The sequence below is a fragment of the Ahaetulla prasina genome, chromosome 4 (genome assembly GCF_028640845.1).
Source record: "Ahaetulla prasina isolate Xishuangbanna chromosome 4, ASM2864084v1, whole genome shotgun sequence".
Taxonomy (NCBI): Eukaryota; Metazoa; Chordata; class Lepidosauria; order Squamata; family Colubridae; genus Ahaetulla; species Ahaetulla prasina.
Genome location: NC_080542.1, coordinates 7,847,771 through 7,872,253, shown reverse-complemented (window position 1 = coordinate 7,872,253; position 24,483 = coordinate 7,847,771). Strand labels below are relative to the sequence as shown.

At 38.2% G+C, this 24,483-nt stretch overlaps 1 protein-coding gene across 1 annotated transcript; it reads left to right on the top strand.

Annotated features, from left to right (window-relative positions):
* The first annotated feature begins 14,352 nt into the window (after nucleotides 1–14,352).
* LOC131197000 (vomeronasal type-2 receptor 26-like) lies at nucleotides 14,353–23,652 on the top strand. The gene is made up of 5 exons (XM_058180550.1): nucleotides 14,353–14,552; nucleotides 16,357–16,648; nucleotides 18,924–19,787; nucleotides 22,490–22,616; nucleotides 22,754–23,652. Exons 1-5 carry the CDS (start codon nucleotides 14,353–14,355, stop codon nucleotides 23,650–23,652), a joined length of 2,382 nt encoding a protein of 793 aa, XP_058036533.1.
* The last annotated feature ends 831 nt before the right edge of the window (nucleotides 23,653–24,483 follow it).

The following is a 24,483-nucleotide window of genomic DNA, read 5'->3' as shown; positions in this document are numbered from 1 at the left end:
AAAGAGGTGGTTTAAGAATGCCTAACTTTAAACTATATTATGAAGCAGTAACCCTTTCAGTAATAAGTGACTGGTTTAACTTAACAGAGGAAAGAATTTTGAATATAGAAGGTTATGACTTGTTATATGGATGGCATGCGTACTTATTTTATGAAAAAAAAGTGGATAGGGCTTTTAAGAATCATGTGTTGAGAAGTGCTCTTTATGGTCTGGAAAAAATATTCCTATAAATTAGATTATAAGATTCCTATATGGGCGAGCCCTAGACATGCAATAGAGAATATAAATATAGAACAGAAACAGGAAATGATTACTTATAAAGAACTTTTGTATGTTGAAGGAGGTAGATTGCAATTAAAATCATTACAGGTATTAAATGAAGAAGGGAGGAATTATACTTGGTTTCAATATGGGCAAATAAGTGCTAGATGGAAAGAAGATCAAAAAATTGGTATAATGCAAAGGGAGGAAAATTTAATAAAGCAAATTAGAAATCAGACCCAGGAGCATATAAAGAGATTGTATAATGTGTTGCTTGAAATAGATTCGGAAAAGGATTTGGTAAAGGATTGTATGATAAAATGGGCACAGAATATTCAGGAACCAATAATGTTGGAAACATGGGAGAAAATTTGGGTTAGAAATGTTAAGTTTACACAAGCACAGAATTTAAGGGAAAATTTTTATAAGATGTTTTATAGATGGCACTTAGATCCCAAAAAATTATCACATATGTATTCTAATATCCAAGCAAAATGTTGGAGGTGTGATTGTGATGACGCTACATATTTTCATATTTGGTGGAATTGCAAGAAAATTAAGGTCTTTTGGATAAGAATTTGGTGGATTATTCAAAATGTACTGAAGAAGAAGATAAAGTTCCTGCCACAATTTTTCCTTTTGGGAATTATAACGGATTGTACAGGGATTGAGACTAAATTGATTCTGAATTTAATAACAGCAGCAAGACTGTTGATTGGACAATACTGGAAGAAAGAAGAGATACCTACAATAGAAGAATGGATATTGAAAGTTACTAATTTGGCTGAGATGGTTAAAATCTCAGCTTTTTTAAAAGACAATACGCAGGAAAGATATTTAATTGAATGGGAAAAATGGATTGATTATCTACAAAACAGATATCAGATTAAGAAATATCAGATTGCCTTTGAATAATTAGAAAGTTATTTTATGTAATGGGGAGGGGGTTGGGAGATGAAAAGCTGTAGATGTGGTTATTTGGATTGGAAGGGAAAATTTTATTCTATGTTTGGTTTATGTATAACAATACCTTGTGATTGACCCGGGAAGCCGGGGAGGGGGAGGGAGGGGGGAAGGGGTTTTTTTGGGAGGGAGGGGGGAAAAAAGGGGGGAAAATGTTTTTGTTTTTTAAAACTCTTTCAATAAAAAAAAAAAAGAAAAAAAAGTGACAACTTGTATTTATTGCAGTACATATTTCTTGAAAGTCAGGGAAATGCTTTGTAAAATAAATTAGAATTCTGTAGAAATTACCGATAAAGGAGAATATTTTAGTTCAGGGTGAAAATGATGGGTCCTTTGAAATTGATTGTTTGCCTGCGGACATTTCATCATCCAAACTAGATAACATCCTCAGTGCCAGGCAGTGATAATGTTACCTACTTTGGGTAATGAAATATCTGAAAGAAAGCAACCAAGCTCAGATAACACCAAGGACCCCTCTGTAGAAATTATTAAGAATTTTAGAAAAGTGATTATCTTTTTACTATTGTCAGAGACAAAATTGTTTGTTATTCATTCAGATATGATGCCCCCTTATGAGAATTCTCAATGTACTCTTTCAACTATTTAAATTATCTACAGTATAATCCCCAAATTTCATCAACACGTCCTTGCTTTGGCCTTTGCTGTGAAGGAGATCAATGAGGACTCCCAGATCTTACCTAACATCACTCTTGGGTTCCACATCTATGAGAGTTACCTCAATGCAAGGATGACCTATCGCACCACTCTGGACCTGCTTTTCAAATCCCAGGAATTTGTCCCTAACTACAAGTGTGATAGCGAGAAGAATCTCATGGCCATCATTGGAGGACTGGATTTTGTCACATCATCTCATATTGCTGGAATTACAGGATTCTTCAAAATTCCACAAGTAAGTTGTGAAAGGGCTAAAGAGAAAAATTTTACATTCTGTTCTTGATGTTGTTATGGATTAATTAAGGAGCATTAAAGATTAAATTTATGTTTGTATTAAGATGTTCTCCCTGATTTAAGGTATATTACTTAGCATATACTTAGCATATACTTAACATATACCTAGCATATAAGGTATATTACTTAGCAGTGGGAGGCAGTGGCTTAGTGAGACGTGGTGGCTCAGGGGCTAAGACAGTTGAGCTTGTCGATTGAAATGTTGGCAGTTCAGCGGTTTGAATCCCTAGTGCTGCCGTGTAATGGGGTGAGCTCCCATGACTTGTCCCAGCTTCTGCCAACCTAGCAGTTTCAAAAGCACATAAAAATGCAAGTAGAAAAAATAGGGACCACCTTTGGTGGGAAGGTAACAGTGTTTTCATGCACCTTTGGCATTGAGTCATGCCAGCCACATGACCACGGAGACGTCTTCGAACAGCGCTGGCTAGATCAGGACAATTGCATTTGATCTAACAACTCAAGACAATACTACTCCACTTTCTTGCAGCTGACATACGGCTCATTATCCAGAGAGGAATTTGAGACCAGTAAGCTCTCTTCAGTTTACTTCATGGTCCCCAAAGAGGACCATCAATACATTGGCATTGTCCAACTGCTTCATCATTTCAGGTGGACATGGATTGGGATATTTGCTGTTGACAACAACGATGGAGAAAATTTCTTACAGAAAATGCAGCCCTTACTTTCACAGATTGGAATCTGCTTAGTGTTTATAGAAAGGCTTTCACCACTGGCCCACATGGAAGAATTCCAAGATTTTTTTCAAAGACTCTCAATGATTTCCATTCATTTGATGAACAGGAAAGTCAATGCAGTTCTTGTCTATGGAGAATCATTGATAATTATGTGGCTAAGAGTTGTAATGCTTCCAGTAAATTCTGACAGCAAGAATGTTACTTTATTTGGAAAGATATGGATCATGACTGCACAGATTGATTTCATATTGCCAGGATTTCAAATCAGCTTGGACCTCCAGATGTTCCATGGGGCAATTTCCTTCACTGTTCATTCAACAGAAGTTGTAGGTTTCAAGGAGTTTCTTCAGACTGTAAATCCTCTTTCAGTTTCCAGAGATGAGTTTCTACGGGAAGTTTGGGAACAAGCATTTGATTGTTCATTTCCAAAACCAGAATTACAAGAAATGCAGAGTAGAAAATGCACTGGGGAGATGAAGCTGGAGGATCTTCCTGGACCTGCCTTTGAAATGGAAATGACTGGACACAGCTACAGCATCTACAATGCTGTTTATGTTGTGGCTCATGCTCTGCAGGTTCTGTACACATTACATTTCAATAGAAAAAAACCTATGATCTGTAGAAATCCTGACCTTTCACATCTCCAGGCTTGGCAGGTATTCCCTTTGCCTTGGACACTTCTTTTATTTCAATAAGCAATTTGATGTAGAATTATGTTTTGATTCCATTGCGGAAAGTCTTCATATTTTCTGCACATGGAATCAAGCATGAGAAAGCAACCTAGAGATAAGGAGAAATTTCCTGATGGTGAGAACATTGAACAATTAATTAATGGAATTGCCTTCAGAAGTTTTGGATGCTCCAACATTGGATATTTTAATGAAGAGAAGGACAACCACTGATCTGAAATATCATAGGGTCTCCTCCTTGAGTAGGAAGTTGGATTAGAAGTCTCCTCTTGACCCTAACTTACTGGTCTGTCTGAAATAGATATAGAAAAAAATATTTTCTGTTGTTATTCTGATCATCAGGAAAATACTGTGTAAATGATGGTTTAGATGTCAGTAGAGGTTATTTAATATATCACCATACATTGCATCATCATCATCATCATCACCACCACCATCATCATATTGGAAGGGACCTTGGAGGTCTTCTAGTCCAACCCCCTGCCCAGGCAGGAAACCCTACACCATTTCAGACAGATGGCTATCTAACATTTTCTTAAAAATTTCCAGTGTTGGAGCATTCACTTGTGGGGTGCCGCAGGGGTCGATCCTCTCGCCCCTTCTGTTCAACATCTATATGAAGCCGCTGGGTGAGATCATCAGTGGCTTCGGTGTGAGGTACCAGCTGTACGCTGATGACACCCAGCTGTACTTTTCCACACCGGGCCACCCCAACGAAGCTATTTGTGTTGTCCCGGTGCTTGGAAGCCGACGGGTCTGGATGGGAGAAACAGGCTCAGGCTCAATCCTCCAAGACAGAGTGGCTGTGGATGCCGGCATCTCGGTACAGTCAGCTGAGTCTTGGCTGACTGTCGGGGCAGTCATTGGCCCCATGGAGAACTGCAACTTGGGCGTCCTCCTGGATAAACGGCTGTCTTTTGAAGATCACTTGACGGCCGTCTCCAGGAGAGCTTTTTACCAGGTTCGCCTGGTGCGCCAGTTGCGCCCCTTTCTAGACCGGGATGCCCTGTGCACGGTTCCTCACGCCCTCGTGACGTCTCGTCTGGATTACTGCAATGCTCTCTACATGGGGCTCCCCTTGAAGGGCATCCGGAGGCTTCAGTTAGTCCAGAATGCAGCTGCGCAGGTGATAGAGGGAGCCCCTCGTGGCTCCCGTGTGACACCTATCCTGCGCAGACTGCACTGGCTGCCTGTGGCCTTCCGGGTGCGCTTCAAGGTTTTGGTGAACATCTTCAAAGCGCTCCATGGCATAGGGCCGGGTTACTTACGGGACCGCCTACTGCTACCGGATACCTCTCACCGACCCGTGCGCTCTCACAGAGAGGGACTCCTCAGGGTGCCGTCAGCGAGACAGTGTCGTCTGGCGACACCCAGGGGAAGGGCCTTCTCAGTGGGGGCTCCCACCCTCTGGAACAAACTCCCCCCAGGACTTCGTCAACTTCCAGACCTCCGAACCTTCCGTCGCGAGCTTAAAATACATTTATTCATCTGCGCAGGACTGGATTAGTTTTTAAATTCGTGGGTTTTTAAGGGGTTTTAAATGGGTTTTAAATGGGTTTTTAATGGGTTTTATTATTTGCTAAATTTTAATTGCGGCCAAATTGAATACGTTTTTTAGTGGTATTTTAATAGTATTTATTTTGTAATAGTACTGTTTATTTTATCTGGCTGTAAACCGCCCTGAGTCCTTCGGGAGAAGGGCGGTATAAAAATTTAAATAATAAATAAATAATAATAAATTTACAACTTCTGCAGGCAAGTTGTTTCACTGATTAATTATTCTAGCCGTCAGGAAATTTCTCCTTAGTTCTAAATTGCATAATAAAAGTTAGTTAAAATGATTTAGATTACTTTTCATTGCCTCCTCCAAAAATAATCTGTTCTCCAAGAATTTTCTATATGGCTCATGGGTATCAGGCTGAGCTTTCTGTCTCTATCAAAGTTTTAGAGTAATGAAATAAAAGTGGCCCTTCTTAGATGTGGCCTCCATAGTATGAAACATGAAACATGTTTGCAACAATCTCCGTCTTGCATCTCTCTATGGAGGAATGCTTGAGTCTCAGATTTTAAATTTGAGTAGAATAGAATAGAATAGAATAGAATAGAATAGAATAGAATAGAATAGAGTAGAGTAGAGTAGAGTAGAGTAGAGTAGAGTAGAATAGAATAGAATAGAATAGAATAGAATAGAATAGAATAGAATAGAATAGAATAGAATATTTTATTGGCCAAGTGTGATTGGACACACAAGGAATTTGTCTTGGTGCATATGCTCTCAGTGTACATAAAAGAAAAGATACGTTCATTGTAAAGGACAATGAGGAAAGATTAGATACAATCTAGGTTGAATTAGTTCTTTATGTAGTGAATCTAAAGAGATGGATTGTACAAAAGAGATGGATTGTACAAAAGAGATGGATTGCATCCATCAAAGAAAGGGACTGAGTTACTTAGCAATACATTCACAGATTTTCTGGATAAACATTTAAACCGGACAGTGGGGACAGAGAATTAACTGATATGGAAAATTTCTGTCCCCAGCAATCGAAAACTAAAAGGGTTATCAGTGCATGTAACATAGATGTCTGTATGGGTAAGACTATCAACCATGCTATCAAGCAAAACCAAGCATTTAACAGTGAGTGCCATACCATGTGCACTAAACCAACAGGTGGCATGAAAGTAGGGGCAGTCAACACAGGTTATGTAGACAGTAAACACAAGATCAATCCAAATGGACTCAAATGTCTATACACCAATGCACAGAGTATGAGGAATAAACAGGGTGAATTAGAAATCCAAGTAAATGAGGGTAGATATGATATTGTTGCCATTACGGAAACTTGGTGGGATGAAACTGACAAATGGAACATACAACTAGAGGGATATAAATTATTTAAAAGAAATAGACCAAATAAAAGAGGAGGTGGAGTTGCACTATATATAAGAAATAACTACATCTCTACAGAAATAGAGCACAACAATGATGAAAATCATCTTGAATGTATTTGGGTCAATATAAAAGGGGTGAAAAACGATATTGCCATAGGTCTATACTATAGGCCACCCAACCAAACAGAGGAAGTAGATGAACTTTTTGCTAGTCAGCTAACTAAGGTATGTAGGAAGCACATCACAGTAGTAATGGGGGATTTTAATTACCCTGACATCAACTGGGAAACAAACTCTGCACCAAGTGGAAAATCCAACAGGTTCCTAACAAACCTAGCAGACAACTTTGTTTCCCAAAAAATAGAGAAGGCGACAAGGGGGTCAGCCATATTGGACTTAATTCTCACTAACAGAGATGAAATGATAGAAGGTGTTGAAGCTACAGGAACCTTGGGGGCAAGTGACCACGCAATATTGGAATTCAACATTAAGCAAATACAAGTAGTAGAACAAAGTCAAACTAGAGTCTTGGACTTTAAGAGAGCTAATTTCAATAAACTTAGAGAGATCTTGAGAAGGATTCAATGGATGAGAATCCTCAGGGGGAAAACAGCTCAAGAAGCTTGGGAAATTTTGAAAAGTGAGATTATAAAAGCACAGTCTAACACAATACCAATGAAGAAGAAAAATAGTAGATCACAAAAGAAACCAGCATGGATGCATAAAGAACTATCTGACAAATTGAAAGACAAAATGAACAAATATAGAAAATGGAAAGAGGGGCAAATAACTAAGGCAGAATATCAGCAAATAGCCCGAGCCTGTAAAGATGAAGTGAGGAAAGCTAAGGCTCACAATGAACAAAGGCTAGCGACAAAAGTAAAAAATAATAAAAAAAGCTTCTTCCAACATGTTAAAAACAAGAAAAAAGTCAAGGAAACAATTGGCCCATTGCTGGGAGAAAGTGGCAAGAAGATGACAAGCAACAGGGAGAAAGCAGATCTACTTAACTCATATTTTGCATCTGTCTTTACACAAAAGGAAAAACAATCCAACCTATCAAAACAGCACTACAAAAACAGATTAGAAACACAAGTTAAAATAGGGAAGAAAATGGTAAGTGAACACCTGTCTACCCTAGACGAGTTCAAATCACCAGGACCGGATGGATTACACCCCAAGGTTCTGAAGGAACTGGCAGACGTGATCTTAGAACCACTGAACTATATCTTTCAAAGATCCTGGAGCACAGGGGAGCTGCCAGAGGACTGGAAAAGAGCTGATGTAGTTCCCATCTTCAAAAAAGGAAAAAAAAACAGATCCAGGAAACTACAGACCTATCAGTCTGACGTCAATACCGGGAAGATTCTGGAAAAGATAATCAAGCAACGAATCACGAACACCTAGAAGCAAACAAAGTAATAACCAAAAGCCAACATGGGTTTGTCAAAACAGATCATGCCAGACTAATCTTATCGCATTCTTTGACAAAATGACAAAATTAGTAGACCAGAGGAATGCTGTTGATATAATTTACTTGGACTTCAGTAAAGCATTTGATAAAGTAGACCATAACCTACTACTAGATAAAGTAGAAAAATGTGGGTTAGACAGCACCACCACCAGATGGATTCGTAACTGGCTGACCAACCGCACTCAACGTGTAGTCCTCAACGGAACTACATCCACATGGAGGGAAGTATGCAGTGGAGTACCCCAAGGCTCTGTTTTAGGCCCAGTACTCTTCAACATCTTCATCAATGACTTGGACGAGGGATAGATGGGGAACTCATCAAATTTGCAGATGACACCAAGCTGGCAGGAATAGCCAACACTCCAGAAGATAGGCTCAAGTTACAGAAAGATCTTGACAGACTTGAACATTGGGCGCTATCTAACAAAATGAAATTCAACAGTGAAAAAGTAAGGTTCTACATTTAGGCCAAAAACAAAATGCACCAGTACCGTATATGTGGTACCTTGCTCAATAGTAGTACCTGTGAGAGGGATCTTGGAGTCCTAGTGGATAACCATCTAGATATGAGCCAGCAGTGTGCAGCAGCTGTTAAAAAGCCAACACAGTTCTGGGCTGCATAAACAGAGGATAGAATCAAGATCACGTGAAGTGCTAGTACCACTTTATAATGCCTTGGTAAGGCCACACTTGGAATATTGCATCCAGTTTTGGTCGCCACGATGTAAAAAGATGTTGAGACTCTAGAAAGAGTGCAGAGAAGAGCAACAAAGATGATTAGGGACTGGAGGATAAAACATATGAAGAACGGTTGCAGGAACTGGGTATGTCTAGTTTAACAAAAAGAAGGACCAGGGGAGACATGATAGCAGTGTTCCAATATCTCAGGGGCTGCCACAGAGAAGTGGGAGTCGGGCTGTTCTCCAGAGCACCTGAGGGTAGAACAAGAAGCAATGGGTGGAAACTGATCAAGGAAAGAAGCAACTTAGAACTAAGGAGAAATTTCCTGACAGTTAGAACAATTAATAAGTGGAACAACTTGCCTTCAGAAGTTGTGAATGCTCCAACACTGGAAATTTTTAAGAAAATGTTGGATAACCATCTGACTGAGATGGTGTAGGGTTTCCTGCCTGGGCAGGGGGTTGGACTAGAAGGCCTCCAAGGTCCCTTCCAACTCTGATGTTATGTTATGTTATGTTATGTTATGTTATGTTATGTTAAATCAGTAGTGTCAAACTCACCGCTCGCAGGCTGGATACATCACATGCTGGTCATGCTCACCCCTGGTTTAGCAAAGGGGAAAAAGTCGCGAAATGTCACATGATGACAATATGACCGTATGCGTTTGACATCCCTGATCTAAATAACAATTTAAGGAAGGTACATAATTCCAGAACCTTTTATTCATCCTGCTACAGCTCATTCTTAAAGGTAAAGGTTCCCCTCGCACATACGTGCTAGTTGTTGCCGACTCTAGGGGGCGGCGCTCATCTCCGTTTCAAAGCCGAAGAGCCAGCATTGTCCGAAGATGTCTCCGTGGTCATGTGGCCGGCATGACTTAACACTAAAGGCGCACGGAACACAGTTACCTTCCCACCAAAGGTGGTCCCTATTTTTTCTACTTGCATTTTTACATGCTTTTGAAACTGCTAGGTTGGCAGAAGCTGGGACAAGTAACGGGAGCTCATCCCGTTACATGGCAGCACTAGGGATTCGAACTGCTGAGCTGCTGACCTTTCGATCGACAAGCTCAACTTCCTAGCCCCTGAGCCACCACATCCTTAGCTCATTCTTACTCTTCCTTATATTAATATCAAACATGTACATTATCGAGCAATATTGATTGTCAAATTTCTGAGTGGTCATACTTAGAAATAGTTATTGGAATGGAAAGAATGAATGAATGAATGAACCTTGAATATGGTGTTCTCCTCCCTACTACATTGTATTCAACTCCCTTTCTCTTTCATTCTTTTTCAAATAGCTCCATTCATTTCTTCAAGGCAGTTCTTTTAACAATTCAGCTGGGGAGAGAGTGTTCCTGAATGAGAAAATGGAAACAACAGGTGGATTCGACATCACCAACTTGATCACTTTTCCAAACAGATCTTTTCAGAAAGTTAGAGTTGGAGAGATGGATCTACAGGCTCCAAAAGGGAAGGAATTATGGATTGATGATGATGTGATTGTCTGGAGTCCAGCTTTTAACCAGGTATCGAATTAGTGAATCCACCATATCTTAATCCACTATGATCCCATATTGAACATAGTCTCCGATGGTATATGCCTTCAAAGGCTGTTGATGATCAAGCATTCCTCAAATTGATAAATACGATATTACAACGTAAGAGCCAGAGTTGCAAATTTGCTGGGCATTTCTTTCTGAAATAACAAGAATGGCCATGTTTCCATGAGATTGTTACCATGTGTTAATTAATTAGTCATACTGCCCTTCAAACAAGAAGGGCACTTTTTTACAACACTGAAATTTCTAGAAGTTTTTAAAGATGATTAGGGGACTGGAGGCTAAAACATATGAAGATCGGTTGCAAGAACTTGGTATGCCTAGTTTAATAAAAAGAAGGACTAGGGGAAACATGATAGCAGCGTTCCAATATCTCAAGGGTTGCCACAAGGAAGAGGGAGTCAAACTATTCTCCAAAGCACCTGAGGGAAGAACAAGAAGCAATGGGTAGAAACTAATCAAGGAGAGATGCAACTTAGAATTAAGGAGAAATTTCCTGACAGTTAGAACAATTAATCAGTGGATTAATTGCAGAAGTTGTGAATGCTCCAACACTGGAAATTTTTAAGAAAATGTTGGATAATCATTTGTCTGAAATGGTGTAGGGTTTCCTGCCTGGGCAGGGAGTTGGACTAGAAGACCTCCAAGGTTCCTTCCAATTCTGTTGTTGTTGTTGTTGTTGTTGTTGTTGTTGTTGTTGTTATTATTATTATTATTATTATTAAGTTGTTGATGAAGTTGTTAAATTCAGTATCCTTTTGGGAAGTCAGTAATCATGTCACTCTATTAAGGAGAAAATTCAGAAGCTGTTTTAAAAACCCTCCTTTTCAAAACATTTTCAAGTTTTTTACCAGGTTCTTCCACTTTCTCGATGCAATGACCCTTGTTTCCACGGATCTTGGAAGAAAGGGATTGAGGGGGAACAGTTCTGCTGCTATGACTGTGCTCCATGCCCTGAAGGGAAGATTTTGGATCAAATTGGTAGGTTATGCATTCTACCATTTTTCATTAGACTTAAGACAACTTTAATATACAAATTTAGGATACATAAAATTAATAAAATGAGTGTCAATAATTTGGAATGCCTAGATGACAAATTTCTTGACTTTCCTCCCAGATATAGATGACTGCTTTAAATGTGCAGAAGATCATTATCCAAATAAAGAAAAGGAAGGTTGTATCCTGAAACTGCTGGTCTTTCTAAATTTCAAAGAAACCTTAGGAATTGGTTTGGTCTCAGCAGCTCTTTGTTTGTTCTTCTTGACATCTTGGGTTCTTGGAACTTTTATTAAGCACAGGGATACTCCCATTGTCAAAGCCAACAATCGGTTCCTCACCTACATCCTGCTTGTCTCTCTTCAGTTCTGTTTTCTCTCCTCTTTGCTCTTTCTCAGTCAGCCTGGCAAAGTGACCTGCCTTCTCCGGCAACCAACTTTTGGCATCACCTTCTCAGTGGCCATTTCTAGTGTACTGGCCAAAACCATCACTGTGGTTGTGGCTTTCATGGCCACTAAACCAGGATCTCAGATGAGGAGATGGATGGGGAGAAGATTGGCTCTTTCTACTGTCCTTTCCTCCTCTCTCTTCCAAGTATGGATTTGTATTCTTTGGATGTCAACATCTCCCCCATTCCCTGAATTGGACATGCACTCAGAGCTCCAAGAAATGATTTTACAGTGCAATGAGGGGTCAGCTCTCTTCTTCTACTGTGTCTTGGGCTACATGGGTATCTTGGCCATTGCCAGCTTTATTGTGGCTTTCCTTGCCCTAAATTACCTGACAGCTTTAACGAAGCCAAGTTCATCACCTTCAGCATGTTGGCCTTTTGCAGTGTTTGGATCTCCTTTTTTCCATCCTACCTGAGCACAAAAGGCAAAGCCATGGTAGCTGTGGAGGTCTTCTCCATCTTGGCCTCCAGTGCTGCATTACTGGGATGCATATTCCTCCCAAAGTGCTACATCATTGTTTTCAGATCTGACCTCAACCACAGAGAACAACTCACAAAGAGAAATTAGTAAAAACGAAGTAGTTATAAAAAACTATAGGAATATAATTTATTTTTTCTGTCAAGGAAGGTTTTATGTAGGATATTTAAGATTTATTCATATTTCAGCCCATTCTACAGTAAGTCCTCAAGTTCCTGCATTTCCACCGTTTTCCTAGATTCTTTGACCTCATTCATTCTCCCTTTCAACACTCCTGTTGAACTTGACTTTCATCTAGTTTTCTTTTCTTGCTGTTAGGATATTTCATCATCATTCAAATGATGTCCAATTTTTGCAGCGACATTTTCATGGGTTTTATACTTTTGTTCCTAAAGCACTATACAAATATAGTAAGAAGCTGACTACCATTTTATGAATATATATTTAATATACTGTTATGAAGATATTAATTTGGATTTGTTAGGGTTCTTTGAAATGTGATATACACTGAGTTTGTGAATCCCGAATATTGAACTGTATTGAAAGAAAACAGATTTCATACTGGGTCCCAATCATTCACTCCCTACCCATAAATCTATTTCCACTGTAAACTGTTATCAAGATTAATAATATGGGAAATTTATTAAAATGAGATTTTCCCAGGCAAAAAAACAAACAAACACACTACAATCCTAGAAAGCATTAATACAGGGATAGAATGAAGATCACATGGAGTTCTAGTATCACTTTACAAAGCCTTAGTAAAACCACACTTGGAAAACTGTATCCAGTTCTCGTCACCAGAGTATAAAAAAAGATGCTGAGACTCTAGAAAGAGTGCAGACAAGAATGATTAGCAGCTGGAAGATATAACATATGAACAACAGTTAGAGGAACTGGGTATGCCTAGTCCAGAGAAAAGAAGAAGTGGGTGACATGACAGCACTTTCCCAATATTTGAGGGACTCCTAAAAAGACAAGGGGGTCAAACTATTTTAAAAAGCATCAAAAGGAAAGACAAGAAACAATGAATGGAAATTAAGCAAGGAGGGAAGCAACCTGGAACTAAGGAAAAATTCCCTAATGGTGAGAGCAATCAATTAGTGGAATAGGTTGCCTCCAGAAGTTGGAACTGCTTCATCACTGGAAGCTTTGACAAAGATACTGGAGAACCAATTGTTTGAAATGGTCTAGGGTCTCCTGCTCAGTGGGGAGGGGTTGTGTGGATGAGAAGACCTTATAGTTCCTTTCCAACTCTATTATTTGATATTCTTTGTATTCTTCCTTCCGTCTCACCCTTGATTCAAAATGTATACTGACTAATGACCATAAGAAAGAGTCTGGCATTTTTCAAGAAAATCAAATATGAAATTCAGCCCAAATCCTAGAAATATCACCAATATGAAACTATCTGGGAGGGGGGAGGTTTTCCTGCATACTGGATAAATGTTGTTTCATGTGCTGCCTGCATCCATGGATGGGGCATCTCTTGTTTCCATGGGCTTGGTTTCTGCCATGGACAGGGGTTGGAGACCTCTGCTTTAGGTTATGTTAAAGTGTTTGCATTAGAATGTATGAAACTTGGGTATCTTTTGAAGTTTTCTAGTGAGCTTAAGGTAGTTTTTTTTTTTAAAGGTTCTGCATTGTTATTTTGAAAAAAAATACATACAATAAAAGATTGATACCTATTGGATTTGTTCCTATTTTATTTTGTCAAAAATCGGTAGAAAATAAATGTGGTACTTTGAAAAAAGCATTATTTTTAACAATTAAATATATATTCGATTGCTAGTCTTCCATAGGCTACTTTCATTGGCATTGCTCATTTTTTTAAAAAAAATAGCTGAACCATCAGCTACGTATTATTTCATCAAAACAAAATAATTATATCCCAGAGGAATTACTATAGGCTAAAACTTTAAAGGCTGCACAGAAGGATATTGAAATACAACAAGAAACCACAGGGAGTTTGGTACAAGAGGTAATAACATCTCTGCCAGATTTGTTGTTTCAAGTATTCACCCTCTGTTCCTTTCTGCCAGAGTATCTGTTCAAATCCTGGTGGCATTCAAGACACAAATTTGCATTTACATGGATCTTCAAATAGAAAATAACAGATTTTCTCATTAGGTGCAATCTCAGATATAAACCTTGGATCAATCTTTAGATGAAGTATTGGATTACATGTACTTTGTGATCGGTAGGATGGAAGGCAAAACATTTTCACAATAGCAAAAGCATGAAGATGTTTCTTGTGATGTTTTTGGTACACAAAGTAATTACTCTGAAATGCCCTGCAAGTGATGCTTTCCTTATTCCACATGAGTGGTACCAGCCTGGAGACTTCATCATTGGTGGCATGGCGTCTCACTTCGGTTACCACCATTATGAAATTAAATTTAGTGAAAATCCTTCTAAGAAACCTTATGAAATACCAATGTAAGAATTTTTTTCTCTATCTTAGCTTATTCAGATTGTCAAAAATCCTTTATATGATTAAAAGATATTTCGTCATAAATGTAGGGTTTTTAACATCATCTATGCCTTCATATTTATTTATTTATTTTATTTTTTATTTTATTTTATTTTGTCACAACAATATATATAAGTGTCATACAAAAAAATTATATAGTATATAAACATATATATGAGTAAATATTAGGAGGTATAAGCATATATATATATATATATAGGAAGAAGAAAAGAAAAAACAATATGACAGGAACGGTAGGCACGTTTATGCTCTTATGCACGCCCCTTATGGTCCTCTTAGGAAAGGAGTGAGGTCAATGGTAGAAAGGTTTTGGTTAAAGTTTTTAGGATTATGGGAAGAGACCACAGAGTCAGGTAAAGTGTTCCAAACACTTATGATTCTGTTACAGAAGTCATATTTTCTGCAATCTAGATTAAAGCGGTTAACATTAAGTTTAAATCTATTGGTTGCTCTTGTATTATTTCAATTAAAGCTGAAGCAGTCTTTAACAGGAAGGACATTACAATAGATGATCCTATGAGTTAAACTCAGGTCTTGTCGAAGGCGATGGAGTTCCAAGTTTTCTAAGCCTAGGATTTCAAGTCTGGTGGGATAAGGTATTTTGTTGTTTTCAGAGGAATGGAGAACTCTTCTTGTAAAATATTTCTGGACACGTTCAATTGTATTGATGTCAGAGATGCGGTGAGGGTTCCAAACAGGCAAGCTGTATTCTAGAATTGGTCTAGCAAATGTTTTATATGCTCTGGTTAGTAGTGTAGTGTTTTTGGAAAAGAAGCTACGCAAGATCAGGTTTACAACTCTTGGAGCCTTTTTTGCTATGTAGTTGCAGTGGGCTTTGGCACTTAGATCATTTGACATGAAAACTCCAAGGTCTTTAACGGGATGGGGGTCATCTGTAAGGTAATGTCCATCAAGTATGTACTTACTGTTTGGGTTCTTTTTTCCAATATGTAAGACTGAGCATTTGCTGGTTGAGATTTGGAGTTGCCAAGTTTTAGACCAAGCGGTTAGATGATCAAGGTCTTTTTGAATGATAGATGTATTGTCTGTGGTGTTAATTAGTTTGACATCATCAGCAAAGAGAACACAATTACTTGAGATATGGTCACAAAGATCATTAATGTATAGTATGAAGAGTGTTGGTCCAAGAACGCTGCCTTGAGGAACGCCACTCCTGACAGGAACAGAATTAGATAGAGCATTGCCAATTTTGACCACTTGTTGTCTGTTAGACAGAAAAGCAGATATCCATTTGTGAAGGGGTTTTTTCTTTCAATTGTATCTGGTTATGAAAGAAGAAATAACTTTCTTTACATTATTTTCAAAGTCTTTCACATGAAATGTACAAAACGTCAGACCAAGAAGCCTCTATTTGAAGATTTACTGGAATAAAGATAATTTTTAGAAAGATTTGGCATTATCTCTTCTCACAAAACATACATGCTGTAAATAAGTGATTGCTCCTGAATCTGTTCATAATGGGGGGTCCTCTGACATTGAATGTTTTCTTGCAGATAACAACATCAGTGTTGAGTTGCAATGATGTTACCTACTTTGGGTAGTTAAATGTCTGCAAGAAAGCAACCAAGCTCAGACAGCACCAAAGATCATTCTAGAAATTAAGAATTTTGGAAAGGCTATTTTCTCTCTATTACCATCACAGAAATAAATGTTTGTTATTTATACAGAAATGTTGTCCCCTTATGAGAATTGTCAATTTACACTTTCAACTATTGAAATTATTTGCAGTCTAATCCCCAAATTTCATCAACACATCCTTGCCTTGGCTTTTGCTGTGAAAGAGATCAATGAGGATTCCCAGCTCTTACCTAACGTCACTCTTGGGTTCCACATCTATGACAGCTACATCAATGCAAGGATGACCTATCGCACCACTCTGGACCTGCTTTTCAAATCCCAGGAATTTGTCCCTAACTATAAGTGTGATAGACAGAAGAATCTCAGGGCTATCATTGGGGGACTGGATTTTGCCACATCATCTCATATTGCTGAAATTACAGGATCCTTCAAAATTCCACAAGTAAGTCTAAGGTCTAAGGAGAACAATTCTAAATTCTGTTCTTGATGTTGTTTTGGATTAATCAAGAAGCAATAAACATTAGCGTTAGCTTTGTATTAAGATACATTGTATGTTCCTTCTTGCTTCAAACGCTCTACCATCATCCCAGTGCCGAAGAAGCCCACTATCAAGGAACTGAATGACTACAGACCAGTTGCTCTAACATCTGTAGTCATGAAAACCTTTGAAAGGCTAGTGCTTTCCTACCTGAAAACCATCACAAATCCGCTCTTAGACCCCTTGCAATTTGCATACCGAGCAAATAGATCAACAGATGATGCTGTTAATATGGCTCTGCACTACATCCTACAACATCTTGAGTCTCCAAAGACCTATGCAAGGGTCCTTTTTGTAGACTTTAGTTCAGCATTCAATACCATCATTCCAGACATTCTTCTAACTAAGCTAAACCAGCTACAGGTACCGGAACAGACTTGTAAGTGGATCATAAGCTTCCTAACAAACAGGAAGCAGCAGGTGAAGCTAAGCAAGATCACATCAAATACCTGTACAATTAGCACAGGGCCCCCCCAAGGCTGTGTGCTCTCCCCACTTCTCTTCTCTCTGTATACCAATGACTGCATCTCCAATGATCCATTTGTTAAGCTATTGAAGTTCGCAGATGACACAACAGTGATTGGTCTCATTCGAGACAATGAGGAATCCGCATATAGACGAGAGGTCGAACGACTAGCCTTGTGGTGCAACCAAAACAATCTGGAACTGAACACACTCAAAACCGTAGAAATGGTGGTAGACTTTAGGAAAAACCCTTCCATACTTCCACCTCTCACAATACTTGACAACACAGTATCAACAGTAGAAACCTTCAAATTTCTGGGTTCTATCATATCGCAAGATCTCAAATGGACAGCTAACATCAAAAACATCATTAAAAAAGGACAACAAAGAATGTTCTTTCTGCGCCAACTCAGTAAGCTCAAACTGCCCAAGGAGCTGCTGATCCAATTCTACAGAGGAATTATTGAGTCTGTCATTTGCACCTCTATAACTGTCTGGTTCGGTTCTGCAAGCCCACAAGAAAAACACAGACTTCAGAGGATAATTAGAACTGCAGAAAAAATAATTGCTACCAACTTGCCTTCCATTGAGGACCTGTAAACTGCACGAATCAAGAAGAGGGCCGTGAAAATATTTGCAGATCCCTCGCATCCTGGACATAAACTGTTTCAACTCCTACCCTCAAAACGACGCTATAGAGCACTGCACACCAGAACAACTAGACACAAGAACAGTTTTTCCCCGAAGGTCATCACTCTGCTAAACAAATAATTCCCTCAACACTGTCAGACTATTTACTGAATCTGCACTACTATTAATCGTTTCATAGTTCCCATCACCAATCTCTTTCCACTTATGACTGTATAACTATAACTTGTTGCTGGCAATCCTTATGATTTATATTGATATATTGATCATCAATTGTGTTGTAAATGTTGTACCTTGATGAACTTATCTTTTCTTTTATGTACACTGAGAGCATATGCACCAAGACAAATTCCTTGTGTGTCCAATCACACTTGGCCAATAAAATTCTATTCTATTCTATTCTATTCTTTTAAGGTCTATTAGTTGGCATAATTTTGAAACCACAATGCCAAATATAAGAAGTGAGCATCTGGAGACATTCCATACCTGAGGAAAGATTTGAAAATAGAGTTCTTTGCTTCTATCAAAATAACTGATCAATCATATCAAGAAATCATCAATTAAGCATATCAGCCACAAAGAAGAGGGAGTCAAACTATTCTCCAAAGCACCTGAGGGTAGAACAAGAAGCAATGGGTAGAAACTAATCAAGGAGAGATGCAACTTAGAACTTAGGAGAAATTTTCTGACAGTTAGAACAATTAATCAGTGGAACAACTTGCCTGCAGAAGTTGTAAATGCTCCAACACTGGAAATTTTTAAGAAAATGTTGGATAACCATTGTAGGGTTTCCTGGCTGGGCAGGGGGTTGGACTAGAAGACCTCCAAGGTCCCTTCCAACTCTGTTATTACATTATGTTATGTTATGTTATGTTAGGTTAGGTTAGGTTAGGTTAGGTTTGTTATATGTGTTTGAAATAATTCCAATACATTCATTTCCATATTAATACCTAGAATAATTTCAGGAAAACAATTCCTTCTTTGAATATATTTTGTATGAGAACTAGATCTGGACAATTGCAATTGATCTTACAACTCTAGAGAATACTACTTCACTTTCTTGCAGCTGACATACGGCTCATTACCCAAAGAGGAATTTCAGACCAGTAAGCTCTCTTCACTTTATTTCATGGTCCCCAAAGAGGACCATCAATATATTGGGATTATCCAATTGCTTCGTCATTTCAGGTGGACGTGGATTGGGATATTTTCAGTTGACAACAATGATGGAGAAAATTTCTTACAGAAAATGCAGCCTTTACTTTCACAGAATGGAATCTGCTCAGCGTTCATAGAAAGACTTGCACAGCTAGTCCACTTCGAAAACTTCCCAGAAGTAATTGAAAGAATCTTAATTATTTCCATGAGTTGGATAAATAGCCGAGCCAATGCATTTCTTGTCTATGGAGAATCATTGACAATTCTTTGGTTCAGATTTGTCACATTTATAGTAGATCCTGAAAGCAAGGAAATTGCCTTATATAGAAGGGTGTGGATCATGACTGCACAGATTGATTTCATATTATCAGGATTTCAAATCAAGTGGGATCTCCACCTGTTCCATGGGGCTCTTTCCTTCACTGTTCATTCAAGAGCAGTTGCAGGTTTCAAGGAGTTTCTTCAGACTGTAAATCCTCTTTCAGTTTCCAGAGATGAGTTTCTACAGGAAGTTTGGGAACAAGCATTTGATTGTTCATTTCCAAAACCAGAGTTACGAGAAATGCAGAGTAGAAAATTCACTGGGGAGATGAAGCTGGAGGATCTTCCTGGACCTGCCTTTGAAATGGAGATGACAGGCCAAAGCTACAGCATCTACAATGCTGTTTATGCTGTGGCTCATGCTTTGCAGGCTCTGTACACATTACATTTCAATAGAAAAAAACCTATGATCTGTAAAAATCCTAACCTTTCACATCTCCAGGCTTGGCAGGTATTCCCTTCGCCTTGGACACTTCTTTTATTTTAATAAGCAGTTTGATGTAGAATTATGTTTTGATCCCATTGTGGACAGTCTTAGTATTTTCTGCACATGGAATCAAGCATGAGAAAGCAACCTAGAGATAAGAAGAAATTTCCTGATGGTGAGAACAATGAACAGTTTCCCTTCAGACCTTCAACATTGGAGATATTTATGAAGAGAAGGACAGCTACTTGTCTGAAATATCGTAAGGTCTCCTCCTTGAGTAGGATGTTGGATTAGAGGACCTCCAGCCTCCTCTTGACCCTAACTTACTCTTCTGTCTGAAATAGATATAGAAAAAATAGTTTTTTTTAAATTCTGAACATCGAGAAAATACTGTATAAATTATGGTTTAGTAGTCAGTAGAGGCTACTTAGTAAACCACCATACATTGCATAAGAAGAGACAGTTCAAATGATAATTTAGATTACTTTTCATTGCCTCCTCCAAAAATAATGAATTCTCCAAGATTTTTCTATGTGGCTCATGGACTTTTCATGGCTAACAAGCTGAGCTTTCTGTCTCCATCAGAGTTTTAGAGTAATGAAATAAAAGTGGCCCTTCTTAGATGTGGCATCTATAGGATGAATTAAGGAAACACGTTTGCAATAATCTCTATTTTGCATCTGCTGCAATGTCCTACCAGCCAATGAATACTTCAGCTTCAACCAAAACAATACAAGAGCACACAATAGAAACAAAATCATGGTAAACCAATCCAAACCAGACTGCAGAAAATATGACATCAGTAACAGAGTTGTCAACGCCTGGAATGCACTACCTGACTCTGGTTTCTTCCCCAAATCCCCAAAACTTTAACCTTAGACTGTCTATTGTTGACCTCACCCCATTCCTAAGAGGTCTCTAAGTGGAATGCATAAGTGCACCAGCATGCCTACCGTCCCTGTCCTAATGTTTTCTTTTATTTGTATCCTTTACATGTATTTATAATTATTTTTACACTTGTATCTGTCATAAAATACATGCTTGATGAAATAAATGAAATAAAATAAATAAATAAAATAAAATGCTTGAGTCTCAGATTTTAAATTTTAGTAAGGGACAATGAGGAAAAATTAGATATGAACTACGTCGGATTAATTCTTTATGTAGTGAATTTAAATCAAGAATGTCAAACTCGCAGTCCGCATGTTAGATCCGTCACTGGCCACGCTCACCTGTGGTTTAGCGAAAGGGGGAAAAGTCACGATATGTCACATGAGGACAATATGACCATGTGAGTTTGACATCCCTGATCTAAATCATAACTTAAGGAAGGTACATAATTCCAGGACCTTTTATTCATTCTGCTTCAGCTCATTCTTACTCTTCCTTATATTAATATCAAACTAGATAGATAGATAGATAGATAGATAGATAGATAGATAGATAGATAGATAGATAGATAGATAGATAGATAGATAGATAGATAGATAGATAGATAGATAGTGTGGACATGTACATTATGAAGTAATATTGTTTGTCAAATTTCTAAGTATTCATACTTAATAATAGTTATAGGAATAGGAAGAATAAGTGAATGAAACTTGAACATGTTTTTCTCTTCTCTATTATAATGCTTTTAATTCCCTCTCTCTTTCATTCCTTTTCAAGTAGCTCCATTCATTTCTTCAAGGCATTTCTTTTAACAATTCAGCTGGGGAAAGAGTGTTCCTGAATGAGAAAAGGGAAGCAACAGGTGGATTCGACATCACCAACTTGATCACTTTTCCAAACAGATCCTTTCAGAGAGTGAGAGTTGGAAAGATGGATCTACAGGCTCCAAAGGGGAAGGAATTATGGATTGATGAAGATCCGATTGTCTGGAGTCCAGCTTTTAACCAGGTATCGAGTTAATGAATCCACCATGCCTTGATCTGTTATGATCCCATATTGAACATAGACTCTTTAGAAATCTAATTTCTGTTTTTTTTTAAATAAATAAACAAATAAACAATGGCATATTCTTTGTGTTAGAAATTGACAGTTTGTATAGTTTTCTATCTGGTCCGCTGTTTGAGCGGGTAGAATTCTCAAACCTGATTGGCTGAGCCCCGTCACAGCTCCCTATAAAACGGCAAGCTGTCAGAGAGGCTAGCTGCTGGATTGTACGTAGTTGCTGAATAAAGAGCTGTTCTCTGAAGCTTGTCTCCAGTCTCCTCCTTCTCCCAACTTAACACTTTGCAATGTTTACAGTCAAGCATTCCTCAAATTGACCAAAACTATATTTTAATAAAAAAACATGGTTGCCTATTTGGTGGGCATTTCCATTTGAATCCACAAGAGTGTCTATGTTTTCATGAGATTATCACCATGTGCTAGAATATAATGATAATAACAACAACAACAGAGTTGGAAGGGACCTTGGAGGCCTTCTAGTCCAATCCCCTGCCCATGCGGCGAACCCTACACCATCTCAGACAGATGGTTATCCAACATTTTCTTAAAAATTTCCAGTGTTGGAACATTCACAACTTCCCTTTCCCCTATATTTCCCCTTCCCTTCAAATAGGAACTTTTGTACATCATTGTAAATTCTACATCTGTTGATGGAAGTTGTTACATTCAGTCTCCTTTTCGGAAGTCAGTAATCATGTCACTCCATTAAGGAGAAAATTCAGAAACTGTTTTTAAAACCCTCCTTTTCCAAACATTTTCATGTTTATCGTCAGGTACTTCCATTTTCTCGATGCAATGACCCTTGTTTCCCTGGATCCTGGAAGAAGGGGATTGAGGGAAATCAGTTCTGCTGCTTTGACTGTGTTCCATGCATGGAGGGGAAGATTTCAAATCAAAATGGTAGGGTAGGAATTTTTACCAATTTTCATGAGACTGAAGCAAACTTTAATATACAAGTTTAGGATGCATAAAATTAATAAAATGAATTTCAATAATTTGGAATGCCTAGATGACCAATTTCTTGTCTTTTCTTCCAGATATGGATGACTGTTTTAAATGTGCAGAAGATCATTATCCAAATCAAGAAAAGAAAGGATGTATCCTGAAACTTCTGGTCTTTCTAACTTTTAAAGAAGCCTTAGGAATTGGTTTAGCTTCAGCAGCTCTTGGTTTCTTCTTCCTGACATCTTGGGTACTTGGAACTTTTATTAAGCACAGGAATACTCCCATTGTCAAAGCCAACAACAGGTTCCTCACCTACACCCTGCTAGTCTCTCTTCAGCTCTGTTTTCTCTCCTCTTTCTTCTTTCTCAGCCAGCCTGGTGAAGTAATCTGCCTTCTCCGACAATCAATGTTTGGCGTCACTTTCTCAGTAGCCATTTCTAGTGTACTGGCCAAAACCATCACTGTGGTTGTGGCTTTCATGGCAACTAAACCAGGATCTCAGATGAGGAAATGGGTAGGGAGAAGAATGTCCTTTTCTATTGTGCTTTCATGTTCTCTATTACAAGTATGGATTTGTATTCTTTGGTTGTCCACATCTCCCCCATTCCCTGAGTTGGACATGCACTCAGAGCTCCAAGAAATGATTTTACAGTGCAATGAGGGGTCAGCTTCCTTCTTCTATTGTCTCTTGGGCTACATGGGTATCTTGGCCATCACCAGCTTTATTGTGGCTTTTCTTGCCCGTAAATTACCTGACAGCTTTAATGAAGCCAAGTTCATCACCTTCAGCATGTTGGCCTTTTGCAGTGTGTGGATCTCCTTCTTTCCAGCCTATCTGAGCACAAAAGGCAAAGCCATGGTAGCTGTGGAGGTCTTCTCCATCTTGGCCTCCAGTGCTGCATTACTGGGATGCATATTCCTCCCAAAGTGCTACATCATTGTTTTCAGACCTGACCTCAACCACAGAGAACAACTCACAAAGAGAAATTAGTAAATCATGCAATCTTTCTTGTTTATAAAATTTCCTGCAAAAAGAAATAGAAATAATGCAGTCTGTAAGAAACATATATAAATTGCAGGAACAATTATTATTATTATTTTATTCAAAGAAGGATTTGTGTTAAAAAAAATGCTAAAAAAAGAATAGAAAAACTGTTTGCTCTAAGGAAGTATTTATAAAAAACTATAGGAACATAATTTATTTTTTCTGTCAAGGAACGTTTTGTGTAGGATACTTAAGATCCATTCATACTGAAGCCCATTCTTCAGTAAGTGCTCATGATCCTGCATTTCCATCATTGTCCAAGATTCCTTAACCTAATTAATTCTCCCTTTCAACACTCCTGTTGAACTTGACTTTCATCTAGTTTTCTTTTCTTGCTGTTATGATATTTCATCATCAATGAAATAATGTCCAATTTTTGCAGCGACATTTTCATCGGTTTTATATTTCGATTCCTAAAGCACTATACAAATATAGTAAAAAGATGACTACCATTTTATGAATATATATTTAATATACTGTTTTAAAGATATTAGTCTGGATTTGTTAGGGTGCTTTGAAATGTAATATACACTGAGTTTGTGAATCCCGAATATTGAACTGTATTGAAAGAAAACTGTATTGAAAACTGTACTGAAAGAAAACAGATTTCATACTGGGTCATAACACTTCACTTTCTACCCATAAATCTATTTCCATTGTAAACTGTTATCAAGATTAATAATATGGGAAATTTATTGAAATGAAATTTTCCCAGGCAAAACAAACAAACAAACACACTACAATCCTAGAAAGCATTAATACAGGGATAGAATGAAG